This window comes from Myotis nattereri (genome assembly GCF_964212035.1).
Source record: "Myotis nattereri genome assembly, chromosome: 21".
Classification (NCBI taxonomy): Eukaryota; Metazoa; Chordata; class Mammalia; order Chiroptera; family Vespertilionidae; genus Myotis; species Myotis nattereri.
Window position 1 is genome coordinate 315,837 of NC_138097.1, and position 24,164 is coordinate 340,000.

General features: G+C 58.3%; 1 protein-coding gene across 1 annotated transcript in view; it reads right to left on the reverse strand.

Annotated features, from left to right (window-relative positions):
• TMEM266 (transmembrane protein 266) overlaps positions 1-24,164 on the reverse strand; it is a 42,319-nt gene that overhangs the window by 16,918 nt on the left and 1,237 nt on the right. The window contains exons 2-4 of the mRNA XM_081114904.1: positions 11,622-11,749; positions 10,539-10,727; positions 370-524 (exon numbers count right to left, since the gene is read on the reverse strand). Of these exons, the coding sequence (XP_080971030.1) occupies positions 370-524; positions 10,539-10,727; positions 11,622-11,635 (358 nt within the window). The 5' untranslated portion in view covers positions 11,636-11,749. The remainder of the gene's footprint in view (positions 1-369; positions 525-10,538; positions 10,728-11,621; positions 11,750-24,164) is intronic.

Below are 24,164 nucleotides of genomic sequence, written 5' to 3' on the forward strand. Positions count from 1 at the left end.
CAGGCTACAGAAGCTCCAACCCAGGAAACTCCCCATGGGAATAGAAGAAAGTGCATGCAGGGTCCCCACCATGTCCTGATCGGTCTTGGATGGTGGAATGCTGGGAGGACATGGAGAGGCCACACCGGTGAGGGGGGCACACTCCCTGGCGATGGCGGGGACCCCGGTGGATGCACAGGGAATGACAGCGTACGTGTGGGGGGCACACTCCCTGGCGATGGCGGGGACCCCGGTGGATGCACAGGGAATGACAGCGTACGTATGGGGGGCACACTCCCTGGCGGTGGCGGGGCCGCTGCTGGCGGGGACCCCGGTGGACGCACAGGGAATGACAGCGTACGTATGTGCACGGGCCCTCTGGCTACTCACACTGGAGGAGCTTTATGTCTATTAGCAGCTCCAGAGTCAGGAGAGTCACCACCAACACTACACAGGCTACCAGGACACAGTTGAGACGGGCACTGAGCAAAAATACCTGCCACACGGCCGCCCTCTTCCCGCAGCACGGCCTCAGCCAGGTGGACCTGCGGGGACAAGAGTGGGAGGAGGCGCTGAGGGGGGACCCCAAAGGCCCTGCCCTCAGCCCCCCGCGGCCCCCTTCCCGCAGAAACACAATCTGTCAGGAGGCTGCGGAGCAGAATGACGAAGAGGGGTCTTCGGGCATCTGATCCACTCCCGTCAGAAACCCAGGATGCGGGGCGAAGGGGGTGCCTGTGAGGGCCTGGAACGCGGAGGTCAGAGGCCGGAAGGGGGCAGGGAGCCCTGCCCGCAGCTCCTCCGCCCGTCACGGAGGCTCAATGAGGGCATCGCTGGTCTAAGCACCGCGCAGCCGGCACGAGCTGAGGACGACGGTCATGTTGACAGAAGGTCTCGGCCACACACTGGGCCACCCCCTCCTTCCTGTCCAAAGGGAGCAGACAGCCGTGCCCAGCCCCCGAGACCGTCCCCGGAAGGGGCTCCTGGAGGAGGTTTCCTCCTCAGTCGGCCCAGCGGAGCCTGCGGAGCCCCCAGCGGTGGCACAAAGCTCACGGCTCAAGAAGCCCGGCGGGAAATGGGCTCAGCCACATCTTTCCGGATCTTTCTACATCTCTGGGAATGAAAGGCACAGTCCCGGGCTCTGGGGGAACGCAGACTGGAAGGCGGCACTAACCTGGGGACAGAGGGGGAGAGGCCACCAGGGGACGGGCCAGGCGTGTCTGTCCAGGGGCAGGAAGGACGAGGCATGAAGCCTCCGCCTCCAGCTCAGAGGGGCAGAGGCCCCCGGAAGCCAGGAGCCCGCCCACGGGTGCCGTCAGCTGAGTTGCTTTTGTGCACGGAAGACCCTGAACTGTGAGAAGTTGGCTGTCACTGCTCAGCTGACCTGCTCTGCTGACCCATCCGTGTCTCACCTACCCCCCTTCCTCATCCCACAAGGTGACATTCCTGCCCCTTCCTGGGCCTATGTTAATCCTTCACACCTTTCTCACCCAGGCCCTGGCTCAGCACTTCCCTGGCTTCCTGTCAACTCCTCCCCCGGCCACAGGCACTGCGACCCAGCTCCAACTCCACACCCTCTCACCCCAGGCTGATGGTCCGTGGCCCCTAAAACTGATGCAGATTCGCTGCCACCTGAAGGGTGAGCCCAGCACCGCTGCAGGGACCAGTAAAAGGGCCCTGAGGTCGCGTTCCAGGGCGGCAGCGCGTGCAGCAGCCAGGCTGAGTTGGGTGCTGAGGCCTCCCTGGCCGCAGCGGCTTGGAGCGCAGGAACGACCACGGGCGCTGAGGCTCCAGCAGAGCCGAGCGGAAGGAGCAGATGTCTGGCTGGCCGGGTGTTTGCAAACTGCAAGCTGCTAACAAAGTGTCCTCTGAGATGCAGAAGAGTCCGACACTCCGAGGAGACGGGGTTTTAGCAGAAAAACAGGATGTGTCTCGTTCCCCAACATCCAAGGGGTTAAACAGCGACCCAAGGAGCTTAGTGGCCCAAAGGGAAGGCGGCACTGACTGCAGTTTGTTCTTAATCCTCACGCAAGGATTTGTTCTTATTTTTGCTTTTTCCTTTTTAGAGGGAGAGGAAGGGAGGAAGAGAAACATCGATGTGCATTGGTGTGCGGAACGATGCTCCAACCAGATGCACACCATCACAGCACTGTGCCCAACGCTCCAGCCACGGGCAGGCTGACTTCCATCCTTTTGCTGCTGTTGTTGTTGATTTCCGAGAGGAAGGGAGAGGGAGAGAGATGGAAACACCCACGATGAGAGAACGATGGGTCGCGGCCTCCCGCACGCCCCACACGGGACAGAGCCACAGCCTGGGCCTGTGCCGACTTCATTCCTGAAGACATGCTCTTCCACCGCGTCAGCACCAGCCCATCCAACCCCGAGCCCAGTGCTCAGGTGGTGCTGCCCTGAGCGGCCACCAGAGGGCAGCGTGTCCCCATCTCTATCTCCTGTAGCAGGAGGGCAGCGCCGGGAGGCCACTGGGGCTGCCAAGGCCGAAACACCAGGAGCAGATGGCATGTCCGGCAGGTGGGCCGTGTTCCATGTGCGGTTCCCCCGGTCGCTCCTGCGGCCGCAGAGAGATCCTGGGGGGAGGGGCCGCGGGCCGTGACCGCCTCAGCTTTAAATACTTAGGAGTCTTGGTAAAAGCTTGAAAGAATGGCTCTAGAATATTACAATGAACGTTGGCAAACGTCTGATGGCTCCTTCGTGTGAGGCAAGGCCACGGGAGTGGCCCTGAAGAGGTGGCTCCAGGTCACTGCTCTGTCAGGCAGGGTCCCACACCCAGTGCTGAACGAGCCCTTTCTGAGGGGGCAGGTCTGGTGCCTGGATGGCAGGGCTGCGCTGGCTCCTGTGGGGCTGGGCTCCCGCTTGGCAGGGCCGCGGGATCCGGCTCGGTGGCTGCCAGGCCATCCAAGGGGAAGGGTGGGCGGTGGGGGGAGCAGGAGCTGGGGGGACTGTGGAGACCCTCAAGTCGTCCCACAAGTGCCCACAGGCAGGGCAGCCATGGGTCCCCAGGGGCCACAGCAAAGCCCACTGCCCTTAGGCAGCCCTGTCAGCCCTGCACGGAGATGCTCGCCCCTCAGGTCCCCAAAGGAACGAGGGAGGGTCCCAGGGAGTCGGAGCCGTCTGGCCGCAGGCATGGAACGAGGTCCAGAGCGCCGCTGGCCTCCTGCCTGGCGCTGACCGTGGCGGCACTGCCGGGCCAGAGGCTAGGACCCTTCTGGTTGCAAAGCTCTCCCACAGGGAGGGAAACTACAGCCCTGCACCCGCCACCCAAAGTGCACACCATCACAGCACTGTGCCCAACGCCCTGAGGAGTGTGTGGGCGCCTGGCCTCACTGATGGGTCAGCTGAGCACACCGGGACTCAGGTGCAAACCTGGGACGGAGCCGAGACCCCACGTCCCCAAATGCTCCGCTTCTGTGATGCTGACGGGGCCGGACGCACAGGCTCGGTGGTCTCCCCTGCGAGCAGAACACCCCGAGGCCCCCTGACTGCCCGTTGCTGTGTTTATGCCACAGGATTAGAGCTGCCCGAGGAGGCCATGGCGCTGACTGGAACCCAGCGTCTGCCCTGACCTGGGCCTCACTTCTGCTGGTGACCGACGCTGTCCAGCACTTGGGATGGGCCCCGAGCTGCCCCGAGCACTTCACAAACGTCACCGCATCGAGCTGCTAGAAAAGCAACTCCTTCCTGTTGACAAACACCCTGGGGAACAGCTTGCCTTTCCCATCTGCTCCCCATCTTTCCCATCTGGTGGCAACTGGTGTCTCCAAACAGCAGCCCCGTGGACCAGGGGCCATGACTGAGCCCTCCGAGCGCAGCCCCTGAGCCTGTTTCCTGACCCCCCACTGGGGGCAGCATCACCCACCCTTGGGCTGCTGTTCCAGAATATTACAAACGGCTGTGAACCAGAGCACGGTGCTTGCTGAGCACCTACCACAGACACCTCCGTGAGGACGGGGGTGGGGTACAGGGCCTCAGAAAAGGGCGAATGAGCTACATAGGGGAGGTGTCGGTAGTCCCTCCATCCGCATACGGTCAGTTACGGCTAAGTGCCCACTAGATGCCCCGCTGTGCTGGGTGCTGAGCGCCTTCCCTCACGAGCCTGCGGCCTTGCGAGTGGGTTCTGGCTGTGCAATGAGCCCTGGGCCCAGCCCACTCGTGAAAAGCACAGAAATAAAGGGGAAGCAGGAGAGGGAATGCGCTCACACGTAGGACTTCCCCAAACAGACCAGTATCCACCTGTGAGGACCATCGGCCCAGCGCCCACAGGGCCCCCGCGCCGAGTGTCTGCATGGGGGCGGGCTTCTTTCGCGTTCTCCTGGGGAGCCATCACCACAGCAGAAGTCCTGTCCGGCATCCTCTGTCCCTGTCCCCACATCCAGGAGGGAGGCCCAGGAATCCGGCACACGTGCCTAACAGGAACCCACCAGCTGGAGGTGAGAGGTGACTGTCACAGCCCTCGGGGGAACTGGAGAAACAAAGTTTCCATAGGAGCAGCTTCTTGGTTCTGCAATCAGAGCTACAAGTCAGCCCTGCCCCAGGGGAGGAGGGAGGGAGGGGGGAGGAAAGAGGGAGGGAGGGGGGGAAGCAAAGCCGGTGCTGTTGGGTCACGGAGTCTGACATTTGCTTGTCCCAGAATCCAGGCTTCTTGCACCCTCAGAAATGACGAGCTCAGGCCAGGAGGTAGGAGCTGCCACCCCACTCGGGGGGTGAGCCCCCAAACCCCTTCTGGGGGCGCAATGGCCGACACGCACCGTGTGGGGGTTCAGGGCATTGCCCACACAGCTCTGAAAAGCTGCCTCTGGCTCAAGCCTGACCCAGGAGGTAACGGTGCTGCTGGATCAAGTTGGCCATGAGGCCGACTCCCACCTCTCGAGTCCTGTGTTGGGAACTGGTCCAGTCTGAGGCTCCCTGTGCCAGGCAGGCGGGCGGGCGGAGGTAGGTGGGTGGGTGGCTGGGGAGGGAGCCAGTGGCTAGTTTCCAGGCACACGCGCTTCTCTGCCCAGCTCTCTCTGTTCTCAGCTGTAGTTCGGCAAATCCGGGGTTGGCCACGCTCCCCCTTCCTGTTTAGCCAAAGTCCAGATCCAAGGTGCCTCCGAAGATGACTGGGGCTCTAGAACCCCGTAAATTCAGCTCACTTTCCTTGGGGACCTGACCCTAAGTTTAAATTGCTCTCCCTCCCTCCGCCAGGCAGCGCTCAGAGGGGCTCTGCTGCCACCCAGTGGTGGCCCGGGTGTACACCCCGTCCTGGGAGAAGTGGGGCCATGGGGTTTATTGTGCTGAAAAATAATGTATCTGCGAATTTACTGCCTTCTTAGTCAGTGAGAAGTCTCTGCAGTTCTTGGACTCCGAGAAAGAGGCTAACCTGTGCTTATCAGAAAGGAACTTGTGATCTGAATTGAATCTTTATTTCCTCTGTGAGGTGTCAAGAACCCCCTGGAATCCTGCGTCTCCTAAAAATACACAGGGTGGAGGTCCCAGGGTCAGCCCAGAGCCCAGGGCACCGGATGCCAGAGGAAGGGCTGTGCTTTTACAGATGAGTCCCGGTGACATCGAGAGAATGGGCTAATAAAGCTCATTTTTAACTTTTTCTCCTTTGGGGGAAAACGATGCAAAGATTTCGCGAGGCAGGAACGTCCAGGCTTAACACTGCAAAAGGTCACGGCAGGGACGAGCCTGCCTTTTAACCCTGAACCACAAAAGGCTTTTCCTTCCCCTAAACAGATGCTAAGCTATACCGAGTCCCGAGGCAAAGTGACTTCTCTCTTTAGGATGACTGCGGAGGGTGTGGAGTTAGCTCAGCGGCGGGCCAGCCAGGACCAAGGCCTTGAGTTCTGCCCAGAGCCGGGTCCCCCCGTGGCTCTCCCTGGACTCCACGCAGGTCTGGGGCCAGCCCCCGACTTCCCCAAAGGAACTGGCTTCCTCTCTCTTCTAATCCTCATCGTAGCATGGCTCCCCCACCCACTCACTCGTGCAAGTCCTTCCTCCCCTCACAAACACCCGTCCCGGGCTTGCAGGCGCTGACCCCTGCCCTCGGGAGCCCCTGATGTCCCAGCAGAGCGCCCCCTGCCTCACCCCCAGGGACAGCTGCCCTTGTCCACGCGGCCTCCTCCCAGCTTCCCCGCCTGGGGCCTCGCGGTCAGACCTCTCAGAACCCTAAACTGTAACTCATGTCAAAGGCCGATCATCTTTCACTCCTGGCTTTCCTTATGCATTTGGCACAGCCCCCCCCCCCCCGACTCGCATGAACCCCTGGAGCTCGCCACCCCGGCCTGGCCGTCCTCTCTCCCGCTGTGCGGCTCCCCGGCAGAGTTGGCCTCTCTGGCCTTCCCCTCGGGTGGCCACCCGTCCAGCCAGACCCGCATGCCGACCAGGCGGAGAGAAGGTGCAGCTTCCAGTCTGCACCAGGAGGCGGCTCCCGCAACCCCAGTGTCCCTCTTCCCAGGTGGTGGCGGGTCCCTGAGGAGAGCCCTGTGCCTCAGTTTCCCCCGGTGAATGGGGTGATGTCCAACGCCAAAGCACGGGGACGAGAGCCCAGTTACGTGAAAGCACAAAGCCAGGTGGAGAGGGAACACAAGTCAAACTGCATCGAGTGCACGAATCAGGTCGACTGAGCTCCTGGCCTTTCCCGATTAGAACGAGGCTCCAAAGGCAGACGGATCTGCTTCTGGATGGAGACTGGCTCTCTCAGAGGCAACCCGGGGCCCTACACCAACAGGCTGATGGTGGTGGACGAGGCTGAAGCTAGACGGCAGGGACTGAGGGCGAAGGGGAGGGGCCGGGGGACATGGCCCGTGTCCGAGAGGCTGTGGAGTTTAGCTGCAGAGGAAGAGCGAGGTGGTGGCAGCTACCTGGACCAGGACGGGGACAGGGAGAATGTGGGAGGCCGGCCATGAAGGAGGCGGTGCGGCTGCACTGGTGAGAGCTCGTGGAGGTGGGAGGAGGTAAGGAGCGCCCTGAAAGGGCCTGGGGGGTGGGGCGCAGCCCACCCATGACTGTGTCTGCCTCAGAGGAGAGGAGGTCTTCTGTGGGGGAACGGGGCTCAGGACAGTGGAGCGGGCCTGAAACAGACCCCTTGGACCAGGAGGGAACGTGAACCAGGACCACCAAGGACTGAGAAGCAGGTGAGATGCAGACCTGAGTGTGGGAGGTGCTGTTCTGGACTGAATGTTTGTGCCCCCGCGCCCCCCCCCCCCAAATATTCACAGGCTGAAGCCCCGACACCTGGGTGGGATGGCTTTGGAGGCGGGGCCCTGGGAGGTAACAGGTTCAGATGAGCTCAGAGCGGCCGTGCTGGGACGTGTGCCCTGGTAAGAAGGGAAAGACACGCGGCTGGGCCTCTGTCCCACGCGTGCAGCCACGGACAGAGCCCTCACCACCCCCGTCAGCACCTGCTCTCACTCCCCATCTCCAGAGTTGGGAGAAACAAGCTTCTGTTGTTTAAGCCACTGGGTCTGTGCTCTTTGTTATGGCAGCTGGAGCCCCAAGGCTGTCTCTCTTTTCCTCCCCGAGCCCCGCAGCCTGACCCAGGTGGTGGCCCCCCCCCCCCGCCCCCGCCAGTGCCTGCCCGTCACGGGTTTGGGTGGACACAAGGGGCAGGCACTGGACAGTGAGGCCAGCAGTGGCATCCCACACTCGGTGCATGTTAACCAGGGTCTCACCGTGAGGCGCTGGAAAGGGGCTGGTGACAAGGGAGCCCCTGGCGTGGCCTGCACCAGGGGCCAGGGGGTGGGGCTCTGCCTGTCTGTCACGGTGTGACCTTGGGCAAGTTCCTCCCACACCACACTCTGCTGTCCTAGCAGAATATTGAGACCAGACACTTCGGAGCTGTGTTCCAGCTCCAACATCCTGAGGTTCTGGGAAACTTTAAAACACTGAAGGGAAGTGAATGGTGGGGCGCCGGGTCCCCGAAGTCCCTCGTTTCCTGCGGGAAAGATCCAGCAGGAAGAGGGGTGTCTGACAAGACTTCACTGAAGCTTTGCAGAGACGAGCAGAACTGCGCGCCCTGTGCTCTGCATCAGGAAGGCAGGTGGGGATGTGGGGACGCCCGGGAGATGCAGCGGAGCCCAGAGCCTGGTGCGTGCGGAGAGGCACTCCCCACCCCGCGCAGGGAGCTTCTGCTCGCTTCCTCCTCCCTGGCCTCCCGCCTGCGCCTGCTCTTCCTCCTCCGGGAAGCTCTCAGGCTGCCAAGTGAGCCCCACAGAGCCCGCAGCGAGACAAACCCCTTCACCACTGACTCCCACTGTGGTGGCAGCCGTGGGCAGAACAAGGATGATGTGAGAAGCTAAAAAGGGCTAATTCCAATGTAACCCCGATATTTGGGGGGTTAGCAATTGGAATCCATGCCAGCAAGCTCAGTGTACATTCTTGATAATCTATAATGAAGTCACCACCTCCTTCCCAGATACTGGTCTTGCCGAACCTGTTACAGAGGCCATAACAGTGTGCGCTGCCCCGGAGGGAGGGATATTGACGCTGGCGCCAGGCCAGACCATCAGATATGGCCTGGAGAACCCCAACACCTGGAGGCCTTCTTGCAAGGCCTGCGAAAAGGACCGGAAGCATAATCCATGTTTGCAGGACAAAGGCCACAGAGAGATACAAAGAGAAGCCCTGCGTGTGCCTTTACTCGGATTTGGAAAGTTATTCCCTGAGTCCGCCGGCGTATTAAACAGTGGCCCTCCTTTTCTCTAAAGTGTCGCTTGGTTTTTCTTTGGTCTCTGCAACAGATGGGCCAGGTACAGAGTCACAGGGGAAAGCCAGGTGCCCAGCCATGGACAATCCATTGTAGGGACTCTTCCCCCCAGCACAGCCTGGCGGGTGGTGTGGGCCCCCAGACCTTCCCTCTGAGAGGGAACATCTGCGCCTCAAGTTGTATTTCAGCTCCTGGCCGACAGAGAAGCACAAGACCAGCCACCACTACAGTCAGGGCCCGCTGTACCGAACACTGACCCCGCCCTGGTGCCAGCCAGCCAGTGGAGACCACCACCCTGAGAGGACACACCTGGGAAACTGCAGACCATTCTACTAAGATCTTTCCCTGGGGCCCCCACCACCTCCACCCTTAGAGCCCTCAGGACGGGACCCAGCCACTCTCCTGCCTGCCCATGCCGTTCCCTTCCCCCTCCCTCCCGCCCCAGGCAGTGACCATGAGCGCCCTCACTCCCAAGCTCCAAGGGCCCTTCCTTTACCTCTACAACTGGTTCCTAAGCCCATCTCTCCCGGGAATTGCTTCTAGAACTGGGAGATCTACCAAGCAAATGTTCTCTCACAGGTGGGGCCTGCTCTGAATGCTCTCCGAGCCAGAACCCAGAACCAAGGGAGCTGAACCCAGGTTTGGTCTGACCACCAGTGAGGCCAGACACCCGGTGCCGTTCCGCTGCCCACAGCACTGCCACCGCCAGGAGCAGCTTTCCTGGCACACCTGGACGCACTGCCACCGCCAGGAGCAGCTTTCCTGGCACACCTGGACGCGCCGCCACCGCAAGGAGCAGCTTTCCTGGCACACCTGGACGCGCCGCCACCGCAAGGAGCAGCTTTCCTGGCACACCTGGACGCTCTGCCACCGCCAGGAGCAGCTTTCCTGGCACACCTGGACGCTCTGCCACCGCCAGGAGCAGCTTTCCTGGCAACCTGGACGCTCTGCCACCGCCAGGAGCAGCTTTCCTGGCAACCTGGACGCTCTGCCACCGCCAGGAGCAGCTTTCCTGGCAACCTGGACGCGCTGCCACCGCCAGGAGCAGCTTTCCTGGCGCACCTGGACGCTCAGGTCAAACCAAGAGCCGCTGCCCTGTGGCCCCTCATCTGTACTCTCCTGATGGAAGAGCCAATCCAGAAGCAAACGCAGTGACGCTAAGGCTGGGCCTCTGCCTCCTCCGGACCCCACGCCCACAGGCTGCAGGCGTGGGCCTTGCCCAACCAGCACCCTTCAAGGCCTTCCTGTTGGGAGGTACTTGGACCCTCAAGGCTTGAGGCTGCACTACCGCTTGTGACCACCAGAGGGCAGCACCCCCACGCTCTCGCACCTGCCTGGCCCTTTTCCTGCCGAATCTGCACAGCACTCAGAGCAAATCGTATTTTCAGAGAAAGCCACTGGGTGGTGTTTTTATAAGGTTTCACAATGTTGGGCAAGTTCTCTCAGGAAAACATTTGTTTGGAAAACAAACAGAGGGGACCCAAGCTGTAAAAATGTGACTCTAACCAATACTTTTCACCAGCTCCTAAGACAGCCCAGAACCTTCATTTTAGATCAAAGCAGAGCTGGCTGGCCAAGGGCAGTGCAGCCCAAGTCCACTCCTTAGGGGCTCGGTGACCCCCAGAGCGCAGTTGGGTGGGGCTCAGGGAGAATGTCAATCCTTAAACTTCACCCAGTGGCTTTCTCCGACTTCCGAGCCAAAGCAACCTGAGACGCTGGTCTGGCGACGGCAGGTATTTCTAAGCCCAGAGCCTTTTTCCAGGGGAAAGGGCCTGCGTGGTCCCCCCACCCCACCCCACTCGGCAGCTCGGCCCTCTGCGTGCCCAGGGAGGTAGCCAGAGGCGGCCCCAGCACCTACCCTTCTCTTTGGTAATCTTCGTCCAGATTTGACAGGAGCTGCGAGCCCGCCGCGGAGAGGTCGACGGGGGCCAGGGGCAAGTCCCGATACGCAAAGCTCGCCAGCTGCCCCGCAGCGATGCTCTTGGTCTCCTCGTCCCCTTGCTGGGAGATGATCTCCACCTCGGACAGTCCTCCTCGGGCGGCCGGCCTGGGGGCGACAGGCAGTCCCCTCCGTGCAGGCCCTCGCCCACCCGCGAAGGGGGGCCGCGGAGGGTGACAGCCCACACTGGGGAGCTCTGCCGCTCAGGTCTCTTCCCACCACTGACCTCACCAGCCACGCTCAGCGGCAGTTACCCAGGAGCTGAGAGCCGAACCCGCCTGCTTCTCTTCTGCTGAATCGTCCGGGTGACCGAGGGAACAGTGGGGTTTCCATCTGAACACCACAGGGGAGCCGCCCGAACCGCCGGGTTCACCAGGCCCGACCCTGGTTGTGGGTCTGTTTCAAGCCCTGCTTTTGCTCCCCGTCAGGCACAGGCAGCCGCGCTCCTCACCGCGGGGCATTTACAAACGACCCCAGGCCCTCAGACGGCACAGCCACGGGCGGCCAGTGGATGTTTATGGGGGACCCAGCTCTTCCAGATGTTTTCAAAAAAGGAGTTCTGGGTTGAACCTGTTCTTCTCTGCGGGTCCCAAGAAAACTAAGGGTAATGAACTAAACACAGAGCTTTCTGACCAGTGGGGTATTCCTGGGCACTGAGTTTCTGAGACTAATAGCATTTAGCTCTGCTTGGCCGGCGTGGCTCAATGGTTGAGCGCTGACCTATGAACCAGGAGGTCAAGGTTCAATTCCCAGTCAGGGCACATGCCCAGGTTGGGGGCTCGATCCCTGGTGCGGGGCGTGCAGGAGGCAGCCAATCAATGATTCTCTCTCATCGTAATGTTTCTATCTCTCTCTTCCTCTCTGAAAGCAATAAAAATAAGCAATAACGTCAGGTAACGCAGCTGGCCACCGGGAGTCCTCTGTCCCCAAAGGGCCGGAAGGAGCCGCGGTTGCCCCGCAGCTGACTGAGTGCCAGGAAGGGAGCAGCTCCGTGCGACTTACTGTGGGCTGCTCATGTTGAGGCGCAGCCAGAGCCACGGTTCCCGTGGGGTCTAGTGGGGCCCGGCTGCCTGGAAGCCGGTGGTCAGCATGTCCCAGCGTGCGCTCTCCCAGGCCCACACGTACGGCACCTGAAAACAGACAATTGGAGAGGAATTATTACACTCCGGCCACTTAAAAATGGAGTCCCTCACCATAATGCCGAACACATTCCTAGATTATCTTCTGGGGGACAACAGGCAGGACTTCTCTCTTTCTGCGATGAAGAAACAGGCGCGAGTGACAGCGACCTTCCTGTCACACACAGAGGGCAGACAAGCCAGGATGGGCCCAGGCTCTCCGATGTTTAATCCACAGCTCTTCCCACCACCGCGCCTCAGGAAACCGGGTAATTTTATGTTTCAGCTGCAGGAATCTCAATGATAAGCCTTGTCTCCAAAATCTCAAGTGTCCCCCCATTTCGTTCTCCATTCGTTTCCGCCTGGTGACGCTGCCTCTCCTCTCTTCCGGCCCCCTCTCCTCCTCTGGGGGTCTCAGTGAGGAAGGCCGGAGTCCCTCCCTCCGTTCCCAGGGGTCAGCTCTGCCTGCTCCCAAACTGTGTGTAAGCGGAATCACACATGTGGCTTATGTGTGTCTGGATTCTTCAGCTCGGCACGTGGCCTGTGAGATTCATCAGGCGTCTGCACTGATCAGTGCTTGCTCCTTACTAGCATGTGGCTGAGCAGCACCCGATTCTATGGAAATTCCAAAACTTATATGTTCATTCACCTGTTCATGGAAACTTGAATTGCTTCCAGCTTTGGCTCTTATGGAAAAGCTGTCATGAACACTTTTGTGTAAGTCTTCTATATATATCCTAGGGGCCCGGTGCACGAAATTCGTGCAGGGGAGCGGGGAAGTCCCCTCAGCCTGATGTGCACCCTCTCACATTCAGGGACCCCGGCCGCACCGGGCTTAGGCGCCGGCCTACAGGCTCAGGGTGGCCTGGCTCCCGAGGACACCTGTCCCGGGGACACAGGCCTTTTGGTGCTGGTGCGCACACAAGCGGCCATAGGACGAGAACCTTCACCGGCACCCGCGCCATGGCGACGTGGGGGGAAGCTCTAGGCCCCGACCCCGGCTCCCCAGCGCCAGTGCGTGCACAAGCGGCCACGGGGCCAGAACTTCCCCAGCATCACCATGGCGACGCGGGGGAAGTACCTGCCCCGCCCCAGCTGCCCGGTGCCTGCGTATGCAAATTAACCTGCCATCTTTGTCAGGTTAATTTGCATGTCCACTCTGATTGGCTGGTGAGCGTAGCAGAGGGATGGTTAATTTACATGTTTCTCTTTTATTATACAGGAATATATATCCCCCCCCCCCCCAATTTCAGGTAAGTAACTGGGAGTAGAATTGCCAGTTCACAGGACAGGTGTATGTTTAACTTTGTAAGAAACTGCCAACAGTTTTCCAGAGGGAGCGCCAGTTGTTAAGTCTTTTTAAAAATGCAAGCCCACCTCTGGCTCCTTCCAGACACGCTCGATTCCACAGGAAGTGGAAGCCTCAGGACCAGTGTGCCCGCTGTCAGCCCGTCCACACGCCCCCCCACCCGTCACACCCGCCTCCCTCACGGCGCTGGTTCTTTCACAGCTTCGCAGAAGCCCTTCCCCTCCCTCGGCCTGAATCCCACTTCCTTCCTCATCTGCATAGCGAGTGCCTGCTCCTCTTTCTGGAGGTGTTGGCTGATGACTTCACACCTGCACCCACACCTGTGAGCTAACTGCTGGATCTGCGCCCTCTTCGACACGGGTATAACTCCATTATCCTGCTCCGCTCCACGCAGGAGACACACGCAGTTTACTTCTATCTGAGCGGCTCCTGCAGACAGTCCCTCCCTCCCCTCCTCCCACCAGACAGATCTGAGACTGGGCCGTGCACAGAACTACGAGCGAAACCGTCCCAGTCCCTGCCAGAGCTTAGGGCAAAGCGGAAAGACGGTCAAGTAATTACACCCCCAGATGTGGATTAGAGACGGAGTCAGTGTTTGGAACAAAGACACGGATGAATCTACAGGGTGTGAGAGGAATCTCCCCAAAAGGGGAGAGAGGGGCAGGACGGTCCCTGAGGAAACCGTCAGAGGAGGCGACTAGGTGAGCTGTGCTCCCTCCGTGAGGTGGAGAGGACTGGGCTGTGGACAGCGGTGAGATGAAGCTGGTGAGCTGGGATCAGAGGCGAAGGGCCCCAGGCGAGGGACAAGGGTTGGGTCAAGGCCAGAGCAGATCCTGCGAAGGGTTTGGTCACCATCTTGCTTGAGCCGGAGGGGCAGAACTGGGAGTGTGCTCTAGGCCCGTCATGTCCTGGTCCCCAACACGCGGTCGTGCGTAGAAGACATCTGCTGGACTGATGGATCTCAGACGGGCCTGAGAAGTGGGGGCTGAGGGAAGGCAGCCAACAGAGATGCGGAGATGGAGCATGTAAGTAAGTTCTGACACAGGTGGGAAGGGACAGAGCAGAGATGATCAACTTTGAAAAGGAAGAATAATTCTCCCTCCCAGGTGGAGAAAGAGCAGGAAAGCGAGGAACGCTCTAGAAAAGCACACCACCTGGTGGGAGAGGCATTATTATGGTCACGTGGCTTAGGGCCCATTTCCCCGAATCTTCACGGTGCATCGACCGCCACGTGTTGTCCACGTGCCGTAGATTCTGCCCACGATCACAGCGAACCTGCCTGGCGCTGGAATTCTCACTAAGTTTTTACAATAACTTCAAAGTATATGGTTTTAGGTCCAATTACAGATACTTGACAATTCACAGAACAAGGGCTCGGGAGGTGAGAACACGGAACCCCAGTCCATCTGACGCCCCCGCCAGGCACCCAGGCAACGTGGCTCCCTTCTGCTCCCGATGCTCTGCTCCGTGCAGCCCGAGCACCCAGGGGCCTGGCCCCGTGGAGGGGGGACAGGCAGTGTCTGCCTAGGGGGTGGGCTTACTCTGCACAATGTGCCGCCGGGGCTGGTATGAGTGAACGGGGACCAGGAGGGGACATGACTGTCCTCCGACTGAGAAGGGAGGACAGAAAGAAACCGACACAGGCTGCGTCACGGGTTAACCCAACTGAAGACGGTTCAGTGGCCTGTCCAGTCAGGCGCGCCAGGAGAGTGCTGTGTCCCCACTGGGGAGGCCTGCTCTCCTGGGGCCTTCTGAGCTCGGTGTACAAATGCCAAGATGGCGATGACTTGGGGGCTGACTGGAATGATGGTGGAGCAGCCCACAGGAGAACAAGAGAAAAGCAGCCTTTGGAATCATCACCGGTGTCCATGGGAAGCTCCTGAGCTGTGAGGGCCCTGGGCCAGGGGACAGGTGGCCACACAGCAGGGACAGCAGGTGCTGGGGGACCAGGCCCATCTGCAAGCAGTGCTGTGGGGTGATCTCAGCTAGGAGGCAGGCGATCCGCGGGCGGGCGGGGCGGGCGGGGCGCTGCTCCGGTTTGGAACGGTGCCTTCAGGGTCGGACCAGCAGACATGGCTGTGAGCCCCGCTGCCACCAGGTGGCCCCTGACGATAACCAAGCTCCTCTAAGCTCTCACAGCTCGCGCACTCGCACCAGGGCCTCCGTGGTCTGTGCTGAGTTGACTCCTTTTATTAGGGCTCTGCCACCCGAGCTTTCTCCAATTTCAGGGGGCACCGTGGCTGAGGAGTGTTTACCCAAAGTCACAGAACCTCAGAACGTGGCTTTACTTGGAAGCAGGTCTGTAGTTAGATAAAGTCATCCTGCATCAGGGCGGGCCCTAAGCCTGCCGGGAGCCGGTCCATGCTTGCTGTTTCAAGGGACCTGGCATATATGGCATACTCTTCTTAATATGTTTGCTCACCTTCTTGGCACTATGTGTTTTAACCAAGGTCTCTGAGAAAGGTTGTTTCCCCAGGTAGGGATTTTCCCCTGAAGTTAGGGAGGGGATAAAACCTCTTAACTAAGTGCCAGGTGGGTAATTAATCACTTTAACTACGAACAATCATGCTTAAGCTACATAATCTTTACTCCCTGGAATGGAGATAAGAAACGCCCTAACCTTTGAAATAGAGATTGATAGGATTGGAATCAACTGGTATAAACACAGATGTAAGGAGACAAACAGAGAGAGAGACAGAACCTATGCACAGTACCTACACAGAACATTCTCTAGAGACAGAAGAACTTCGCTGGAGAGAACATGGCAAAAGATCCTGGACAGAAACTGGCCTCAGAACCTAGAGACACAACCTAGCGAGAGAACATGGCAAAAGATCCTGGACTGAACCTGACTAGAACCTGGTGGCTGAACCTGGCTGGAGAACCTGGACACAGAACCTGGCTGGAGAACCTAGCGAGGGAACATGGCTACAGAACCTGGCTGGAGAACCTGGAGAACCTAGCAAGAGAACATGGACACAGAACCTGGCTGGAGATCCTAACCAGAACCTCTCTGGAGATCCAGACCAGAACTTGGCTGAAGATCCCAGCTGGAGATCCTGGCTAGGCTGCTTATCAACTGAACGCTGTCTCCGTGTCATTGCTTCTTCGCCGACTCCGTCCACACCTTTGGGGACCCCTGGACCTGCTGGGGTTGGACCCCAGCATAAGCCACCAGGAGGGCTCCCCTAGGCTCTAGAGGGTGTGTGGCCGGCTGCCACCCTGATCGTGCCCCTCTGGCCTCCAAAACTGCAAGGCAATAAACGTCTACTTTTTAAAGGGCCCAGTTGGGGGTTCTCTGCCACAGGAGCCCCAGGGACCCACAGAGGCACTGAGGTCCTTCCCCTAATCAGCACATCAGGAGCCCTCCAGCCCGAGTCCACCCCCACGTCTAAGGGCCGAGAAAAGAATGCCTGTTGAACAAGTGCATTCCCAGACTTTAAACGGAGGGAGAAGCATGATGCCCCTGAGGCTGTTTACAGGAAGGCTCACCACGGCTTGAGCTGGCAAACTTACCACGTGCCAGGAAGCGGCCTCGAGTTCTCACTCCCGACGGTGAGTCAACCTTAGCATGATCTGCTACGTCACGCTAATCACGCTCACAGGAAATAAAAATCAGGCCAGAAACGTATTCACCAGCGCACGTGTGAGACGGAGAGAAAGCTTCTCCTCCACCATCCCAAACGCCAGGGCCGAGAATTAGCAGCAGTCAGTTATACGGGGTCCCAGCAGTGAGTCGGGGTGCCTCCCAGCCAGTAAAGGGGAGGGGCCCATCCCAGCCCCAGAGAAGCCCCGCGACCGTCCCTGCACCACCACCGCTGTCTCCAGCTCCACGAGGTCAGGCCAGGCAGCCTGAGCAAAATGGAATGTTTGTTTTAAGTCATTATGTTTTGGGATAATTTATTAGGCAGCAATAGTAACCATAACATGCCCAGCAAGTGTGGTTCAGTGGTTGAGCATCGACCTATGAACCAGGAAGTCACAGTTCGATTCCTGGTCAGGGCACATGCCCGGGTTGCAGACTCGAACCCCAGCAGGGCAAGTGCAGGAGGCAGCCGACCCATGATTCTCTCTCATCATTGATGTTTCTATCTCTTTCCCACTTCCTTCCTCTGAAATCAATGAAAATATATTTTAAAAAAATAGTAACCATAACATCCCAATTGAGAAATGTTAGCCTGAGATATTAAAATGAGGAATGAAAAAATAAAACAGAACTTACACCTGTATATGGTGCCAGTGTGTCTACATAAAATTGGGGGGGTGGGGGGGTGGCCACCGTATGTGTCCCTAGTCACGGCCCGACTTCCCCCGGAGCGTCCTCCATCTCAGTGACCTGGTACCCACAGGAGCTGGACACCAGCCTTTCTCTGATATCGGCCCAGGAGCTGAGGGTCCAACGCAGACACCTGGCTGGCCCAGGCCAGTCGTGCCACAGATGAACAGCTGTCGCAAACACTGCATACGTCTGCGGTGTGGCACCCGATAACGTCAGAAGACGCAGCGCAGACCCAGCTAGAGCTGCCGGCAGTGCCTAATTAAGGGTTTCGGCTGCACGAAGCTTTTGCCCTGCCAAGTGCCATTCATCTACGCGTGACTTTTCCAGCAAACACCACCGAGGTACAATGTGTGCAGCAAGCCTGCGTGTGAACTATCTGCCCTGCTGGTTTAAGGCATGGCCTGGTTTGCAGAAGAGAAGTGATTCTGAGGCCCCCAAACCACAAAGCCCAGTCCGGTCCTGAACACGAGAGGATGTCAGGGTCCAGGAGAGAGAAGGGCCTTGTCCAGGGCAGGACTCCCACTTTGTGCAACAGCTGGGGCCGGACTCCAGGAATCGGATCCTTAGTGCGAGGCTTTTCAGAAGCCGGGATGTGAGCTTTGAAAAAGGAGAGTAACGAAAAACAGCCTCGATGTTTCTCAGCAAGTGTTCAATGACATGGTGGCTTTCAGTCTACTGGAATGCTCCTGCCTTTACAAAGAACAAAGGCTGTCCACTGGAGGTGGGGTTTCTGTTTGTTTTAATCCTCCCCCGAGGATATTTTTCCACTGATTTTTAGAGAGAGGGAAAGAGAGACAGAGAGAAATTTCGGTGTGAGAGAAACGCATCGATCGGTTGCCTCCTGCACACGCCCGGACCAGGGTGTGGGCCAGGGAGGAGCCTGCAAGCAAGGTACATGCCCTTGACCAGAATCGAACCCGTGACCCTTCAGTCCGCAGGCTGATGCTCTATCCGCTGAGCCACACTGGCCAGGGCTGGAGGTGGGTTTTAAATCACAAGCCCACAGACAAACGTCCTAACAGCCACAAAGACCCTGAGCAATGGCGGCCCCTTACAAAGCATGGAGCACCTGCCGTTCCTGCTTCACACCTGAAGCGCCTGCCAGTCATGTCCTAGAGCAGCTGGGTCAGGAGCAGCCTCGGGGGGCACAGCCGGCCCACCTACAACGGTAACCAGCTAAGCTTTCTCCAGAAACGTCATTTGTGGAATAACCCACGTATCGGCGAAGCCACTGTGAGAGTATCTGGGCACTTAACCACAACCCCAGCAAAAATACCCCGAGGGGGACCGTACAGCCCCAGCGCGTGCTGCTGCGTTCAGACTGAGAACTTCGGGGGTAACATGGTCTAGCTTCTGTAACTCCTGATTTCTGATGTCACCTTCAACTGCTCAGAGACACTGAATTTCAGAAAAGCAGGCAGTCCCTCCTCCGATCTTCATTCGGCGTCAGTGTCCTCCACGCAGGTGGAGGAAAGAAGGCAGGACTAGAACCCAGCGGCTCAGGGCCAGGCCTGTGACAGGTCTGGAGTTTAACATTTCCCGCGCACACCCTCAGCGCTCATTTTACTGGAGAAATGGCATGAGAACAAGGGGAAAGCTCCGAACACAGGTTGGTAGGCTGTCAAACTCCTTCCTAAAGCCTTCAACTGCTCCCTGCTCCTATTTTTAAATGATTTCCATGGATCCCTCCTCGTTCCAAAATCTGTTCTGGGGCGGTCGGCTCCCCCTGGGCTGACTGAGTCTTCCCACAAGCCCCCGGGGCTGCGACTGACCGATACCGAGGAGGCAGTAGGTCATGAAAGGGCCAAGAAACACCGCGTTTGGCAGCTGAAGGATACGAGCTACATTCCTACTGTGTGCGGAGTACAGTGTTAAGCGTGGCTCAGTGGATGGAGCATCAGCCTGCGGACTGAAGGGTCCCAGGTTCGATTCCGGCCGAGGGCACAGGCCCGGGTTGCGGGCTCATTCCCCAGTGGGGGGTGTGCAGGAGGCAGCCAATCAATGATTCTCTCTCATCATCGATGTTTCTCTCTCTCTCTCCTTCTCCCTTCCTCTCTGACATCAATTAAGAAATTTGTTTTTTTTTAAAAAGTACAGTGTTAAATGCGGAGGAGGCTGTTCTTAAACGTGGGCATCACAGCTGGCGTCCTGAGGTCACTTATTGATAATCTTTCCAGCAGACAGGCTCATGGCACGTCCTCACTGGGTGTCTCCTGCGGGAAGGGGGCAGGGCAGGACGGGGTGGAGGTGGTCCGAGAGGGGGCTGCACGGACACAGGCTCAGAGGGGGCACACACTGGGAAGGGCCAGGGAAGGAAGTTAACTGAGAGCGGACGTAGGGCTTTAGCCGCGGACGGACGGTACCTGAGGAGGACGCTGACAGGTGACACTTCCGAGGGCCTCCTCTGCACTGGGCACCCCAGTCCCCTGTTGACAGCCCTGGGACACAGCCACCCTTCTGTCCACTGCGGTGACAGGACACTGAGGCACGGGGGGTGGTGATTCACTCAGAGTCACACCCTCAGCCAGCGCTCCAGTCAGGATTCCAACCCTGGGGAGGGCCCGGCCATGATGGCTCCGGGTGGAGTGTCAGCCCATGAACTAAGAGGTTCTGGTTTGATTCCCTTCCCGTCCAGGGCACAGGCCTGGGTTGCTGACTCGATCCCCAGTGGGGGGTGTGCAGCAGACAGCTGATCCACGATTCTCTCTCATCACTGATGTTTCTCTCTCTCTCCCCATCTCCCTTCCTTCTGAAATCAATAAGATATATAGACATACATACATGTACACATACACAAACGTATACACATATACACACATACACAGCTACACATACATTAAACCAGCAACCCTGGGGACCGCCCGCACAGCCTCTTCTGCAGACGCCTCCCCACAGCGCAGAGAGGAAGCCAACAGACCAGGCGCCTCGGGAAGGAGCTGCGACGGGCGCATTTCAAGGAGCAGGAGTCAATGGGGTCAGGCTTGGAGCTGTCAGCAGCGAAATCTGAGAAACAGCCATGGACGGGTTAGGCAGCCCCAGGGGACCTCCAGGAGTGCGTTTCAGCAGTCGGGTGGGACAGGGGTTCCTTGTAGGACATCAAGGAGGCGGTGACAGCAGAGAGAGCCCAGGGCAGAGACAGTGAAAGGACAGAGAGAGACAGGAGAGCAATTTCCAAGCCTTTCCTCTGAGGCCAGGCCCCAAAGCAATGGAACATTTTCCTACTGGAGAGATTACACGGTTCCCTCTTGTTTCGAAGGACAAGACCACCACATTGCAGTAGTCGTGTTTAAGTGAGAATTAGCAAGTGTCATGGAACTTATCTGTAAAGCTGCGTCTAATTCGGTAAAATACGAGCCCTAACTATTGTAAGGGAAGCCACAGCAGGGAAGGCTGTTACTTCGCCTTATGTGTGGCACTGGCTGGACGAAATGGCAATTCGGGAATTAGGTGGGAGGCTGAGGGAACAGGATGGGAGAGCTTGTTTTTTTGAGCCTGAGAGCAGCCGCAAGTCTGTGTTATGACCCAGAGAACAGCTGCCCAGTCGCAGCCCAGACTCCCAGGTACCTGGTCTGCAGAGGGCAGAAATACGGGTTAAATTCTGTTCTAATGAGCTGTGGACACTCAGCGGCAAGCCCGTCCTAGCTACTGAGTGATTTCTGTAACAAATCCAAAGCGGTGTTGGGAGGCTGTGTGCTTTGAAGGGGAGCTCTCTCCGGCTGGGTAATTCAGGTCGTCCAGAGCAGCATGAACGCGGCAGGAAGAGAGGAGGGGGAGGAGGCGGCCTCCCCGTGGCTGAGCAGCAGTTTCGGGGAGACTTCATCCCAGAACCGTTCCTCCCTCCAGCATCCAGGTGACGAATCTGGCAGTGCCGCACGAGCCCACAGATGCCATCGTGTGCTGCATTCTCTCTCATCACTGATGTTTCTCTCAAGGACTATGGCAAAGAGCAGGTGCACAGGGACCCGAGTCCAGGCCCTCAGCTGGGACCACGGCAAAGAGCAGGTGCACGGGGACCCGAGTCCAGGCCCTCAGCTGGGACCACGGCAAAGAGCAGGTGCACGGGGACCCGAGTCCAGGCCCTCAGCTGGGACGCCCGGGCACCGGATCTCACACCCAGGCTGACGCAGGGGACACCACGTGTCTCATCCCTGAAGCAGCCACGGCTGACCCGCCTGAGCGAGTGTCCACGCACGCCTCTTCCTCCCCAGGACGCGGCCACGGGGAAAGGGGTGGGATCTTTGGAAGTCCTCAAGCATCCTGCTCTCCCACAGAGGGACCCGCAGGTCTCCTCTCCCCACAGACCTGGCTGGGGCTGCCACCGAGGGGGAAAAAGACACGGATGAAAACCACGTCTTTCACTCACGCTGACCGTGAACTTCCTATGTGACTCAAGATTGCTGATACTGAAAAAAACCAAAACCCCACTTAAAGAACACTACATTAAGAAGGAGGAAAAACTACTCACAGCTGAGTGTCTCACAGGCCAGACAAGGAAAGACAGCTGTGGTGGTTCCCGTGTCTCTCTCGGCAACGAATTAAAGCGTGCGTTACAGCAGGCACCGCAACGCGTGCTGGTCATCGAGCCGGGAAAACCATTAGTTTCTCCCCCTACCGCCACAAAACAAAAAGACACTGGTGAGGGGGATTAAAAAGTAATGCTGAAGCATCTACAGTTTCCCTATGGCTTCTCCTGTTTAAATATGTTCCAAGAAAAAAAGAATAAGGTAGTTCAGAAACATTTTACGTTCCTCGAATTGACCACCGCACCAAACGGGTGCTCAGCTCTGCATTAAATAAAATTCTGCTTGAATGGGAGAGTAGGCTGGTCCACTTCTTGGGTGCTTTATACATATATACACACATATCCTGTATAATAAAAGGGTAATATGCAAATTGACCAAACAGTGGAACAACCGGTCACTATAACATGCACTGACCACCAGGGGCAGATGCTCAACGTGAGAGCTGCCCCCTGGTGGTCAGTGTGCTCCCACAGGGAGAGTACCACTCAGCCACAAGCGGGGCTCGCTGCTCCCCAAGGGGAGCGGGCCTAAGCCAGCAGGCAGACATCCCCCGAGGGGTCCGTCCCGGACTGCAAGAGGGCACAGGCCTGGCTGAGGGAACCCCTACCTCTAGTGTGTGTGTGTGTGTGTGTGTGTGTGTGTGTGTGTATAGATTTCAGAGAGGAAGTGAGAAAGATAGAAGCATCAATGACGAGAGAGAATCACTGATTGGCTGCCTCCTGCACGCCCCACACTGGGGATCGAGCCCGCCACCAGGGCATGTGCCCTTGACCGGAATCGAACCCAGAACCTTCCGTCTGCAGGCCAACACTCTATGCACTGAGCCAAACCAGGTAGGGCCTTGGGTGCTTTTTAATTATGAGATTTCTGACCGGAGACAGTGATGCTCCCACGGGAAGCCCCATTTCCTCCCCACAAATCAAGCAGCACCTCTCTTGGCTCTGCTTCTTCCCAGCAACATCAGGGCTCAATGTGAGTTATTCCGATCGCAGACTGGAGATCCCCAGGGCAGAGGACTCCAGCACTTCCAGCACTAGAGGATGTGCTTTTCCAAAACCAAGTGTTCTCTGGGGCAAAGCCAGCCATGCACACTGCTCTCCTGTCAACGGAACAGTGTAAGGAGCAGGCACGTCGAGACGGTCTAAAACCAGTCACACTGCCCAAGTTAGGGAACGGAGCTTACGGAACTTACCAGAGTCTCAGATTCCCTACCTGAGAGGACTCACCAGTTTAGCACTGAGAGCTGTAACTTCCGTGGAAAATAATTTTCAAATACATAATCCGTGCACCTGTCTCACTACCATCTCAAACATGTAACCTGAGATTGACGCTGGTTACATCTGCCATTGCCATCACTACACCACACCTGCTAGGGCTGCTGTTTTAACTTAAACTGCGTTTGGGAGAGTCAAATGGAAGCATTCTTGGACCCCCCCTTTTTTTATAGACTCAGTGCCCCCTCAAAAAATTCCACACGGACCCACTGCACACCAACAGTTTCTCTCAGCGGGAAGCCACAAGGCCGGTGTGGAACCTACGAAATGGAAACTCCGAGACGGTGGGCTCATGCAGGAGCCCGATCTCAATGAGGGTGTGGATGGAGCAGCAGCACCGGGTAACGGCGTCTCCGGAGGCCGCGCCCAACACCCCCAGCCACCCCGTGCACCAGAGTCTGCAGCCTCCTCCCGCCCTGACCGTGACCTTGGGCAAGTTCCCTGACCTTCCTAAGTCTCAGCTCCCTCCTGCAGATCACAGGCGGGTCGCGGGGATGACATGAGAGCGTGCAGCACGGCACCCACGCGCGTTTACTAGTGAGAAACGTGTCCTAGGCATCAGGACCTGGGGGGCACCGTGCTGAGTGACACAAGCCAGGCAGAGAAAGACACGCATCCCACGACCGCACTCATGTGTGGGACCTAAGGGACAAAACAGACAGATGGACGGAGTGGATCCAGAGACATGGAAGCGGGGAGCAGAGTGCGGAACCTCAGAGGGAAGGCAGGGCCTTGTGTGCATATATGCAAGCCCACGGGCACAGACCATAGGGGGTGATGGGGGGAGGGGGGCGCCTTGTGTGCATATATGCCAGCCAGCGGGCACCGACCATAGGGGGTGACGGGGGCGCCTTGTGTGCATATATGCAAGCCCACGGGCACAGACCATAGGGGGTGATGGGGGGAGGGGGGCGCCTTGTGTGCATATATGCAAGCCCACGGGCACAGACCATAGGGGGTGATGGGGGGAGGGGGGCGCCTTGTGTGCATATATGCCAGCCCGCGGGCACAGACCATAGGGGGTGATGGGGGGAGGGGGGCG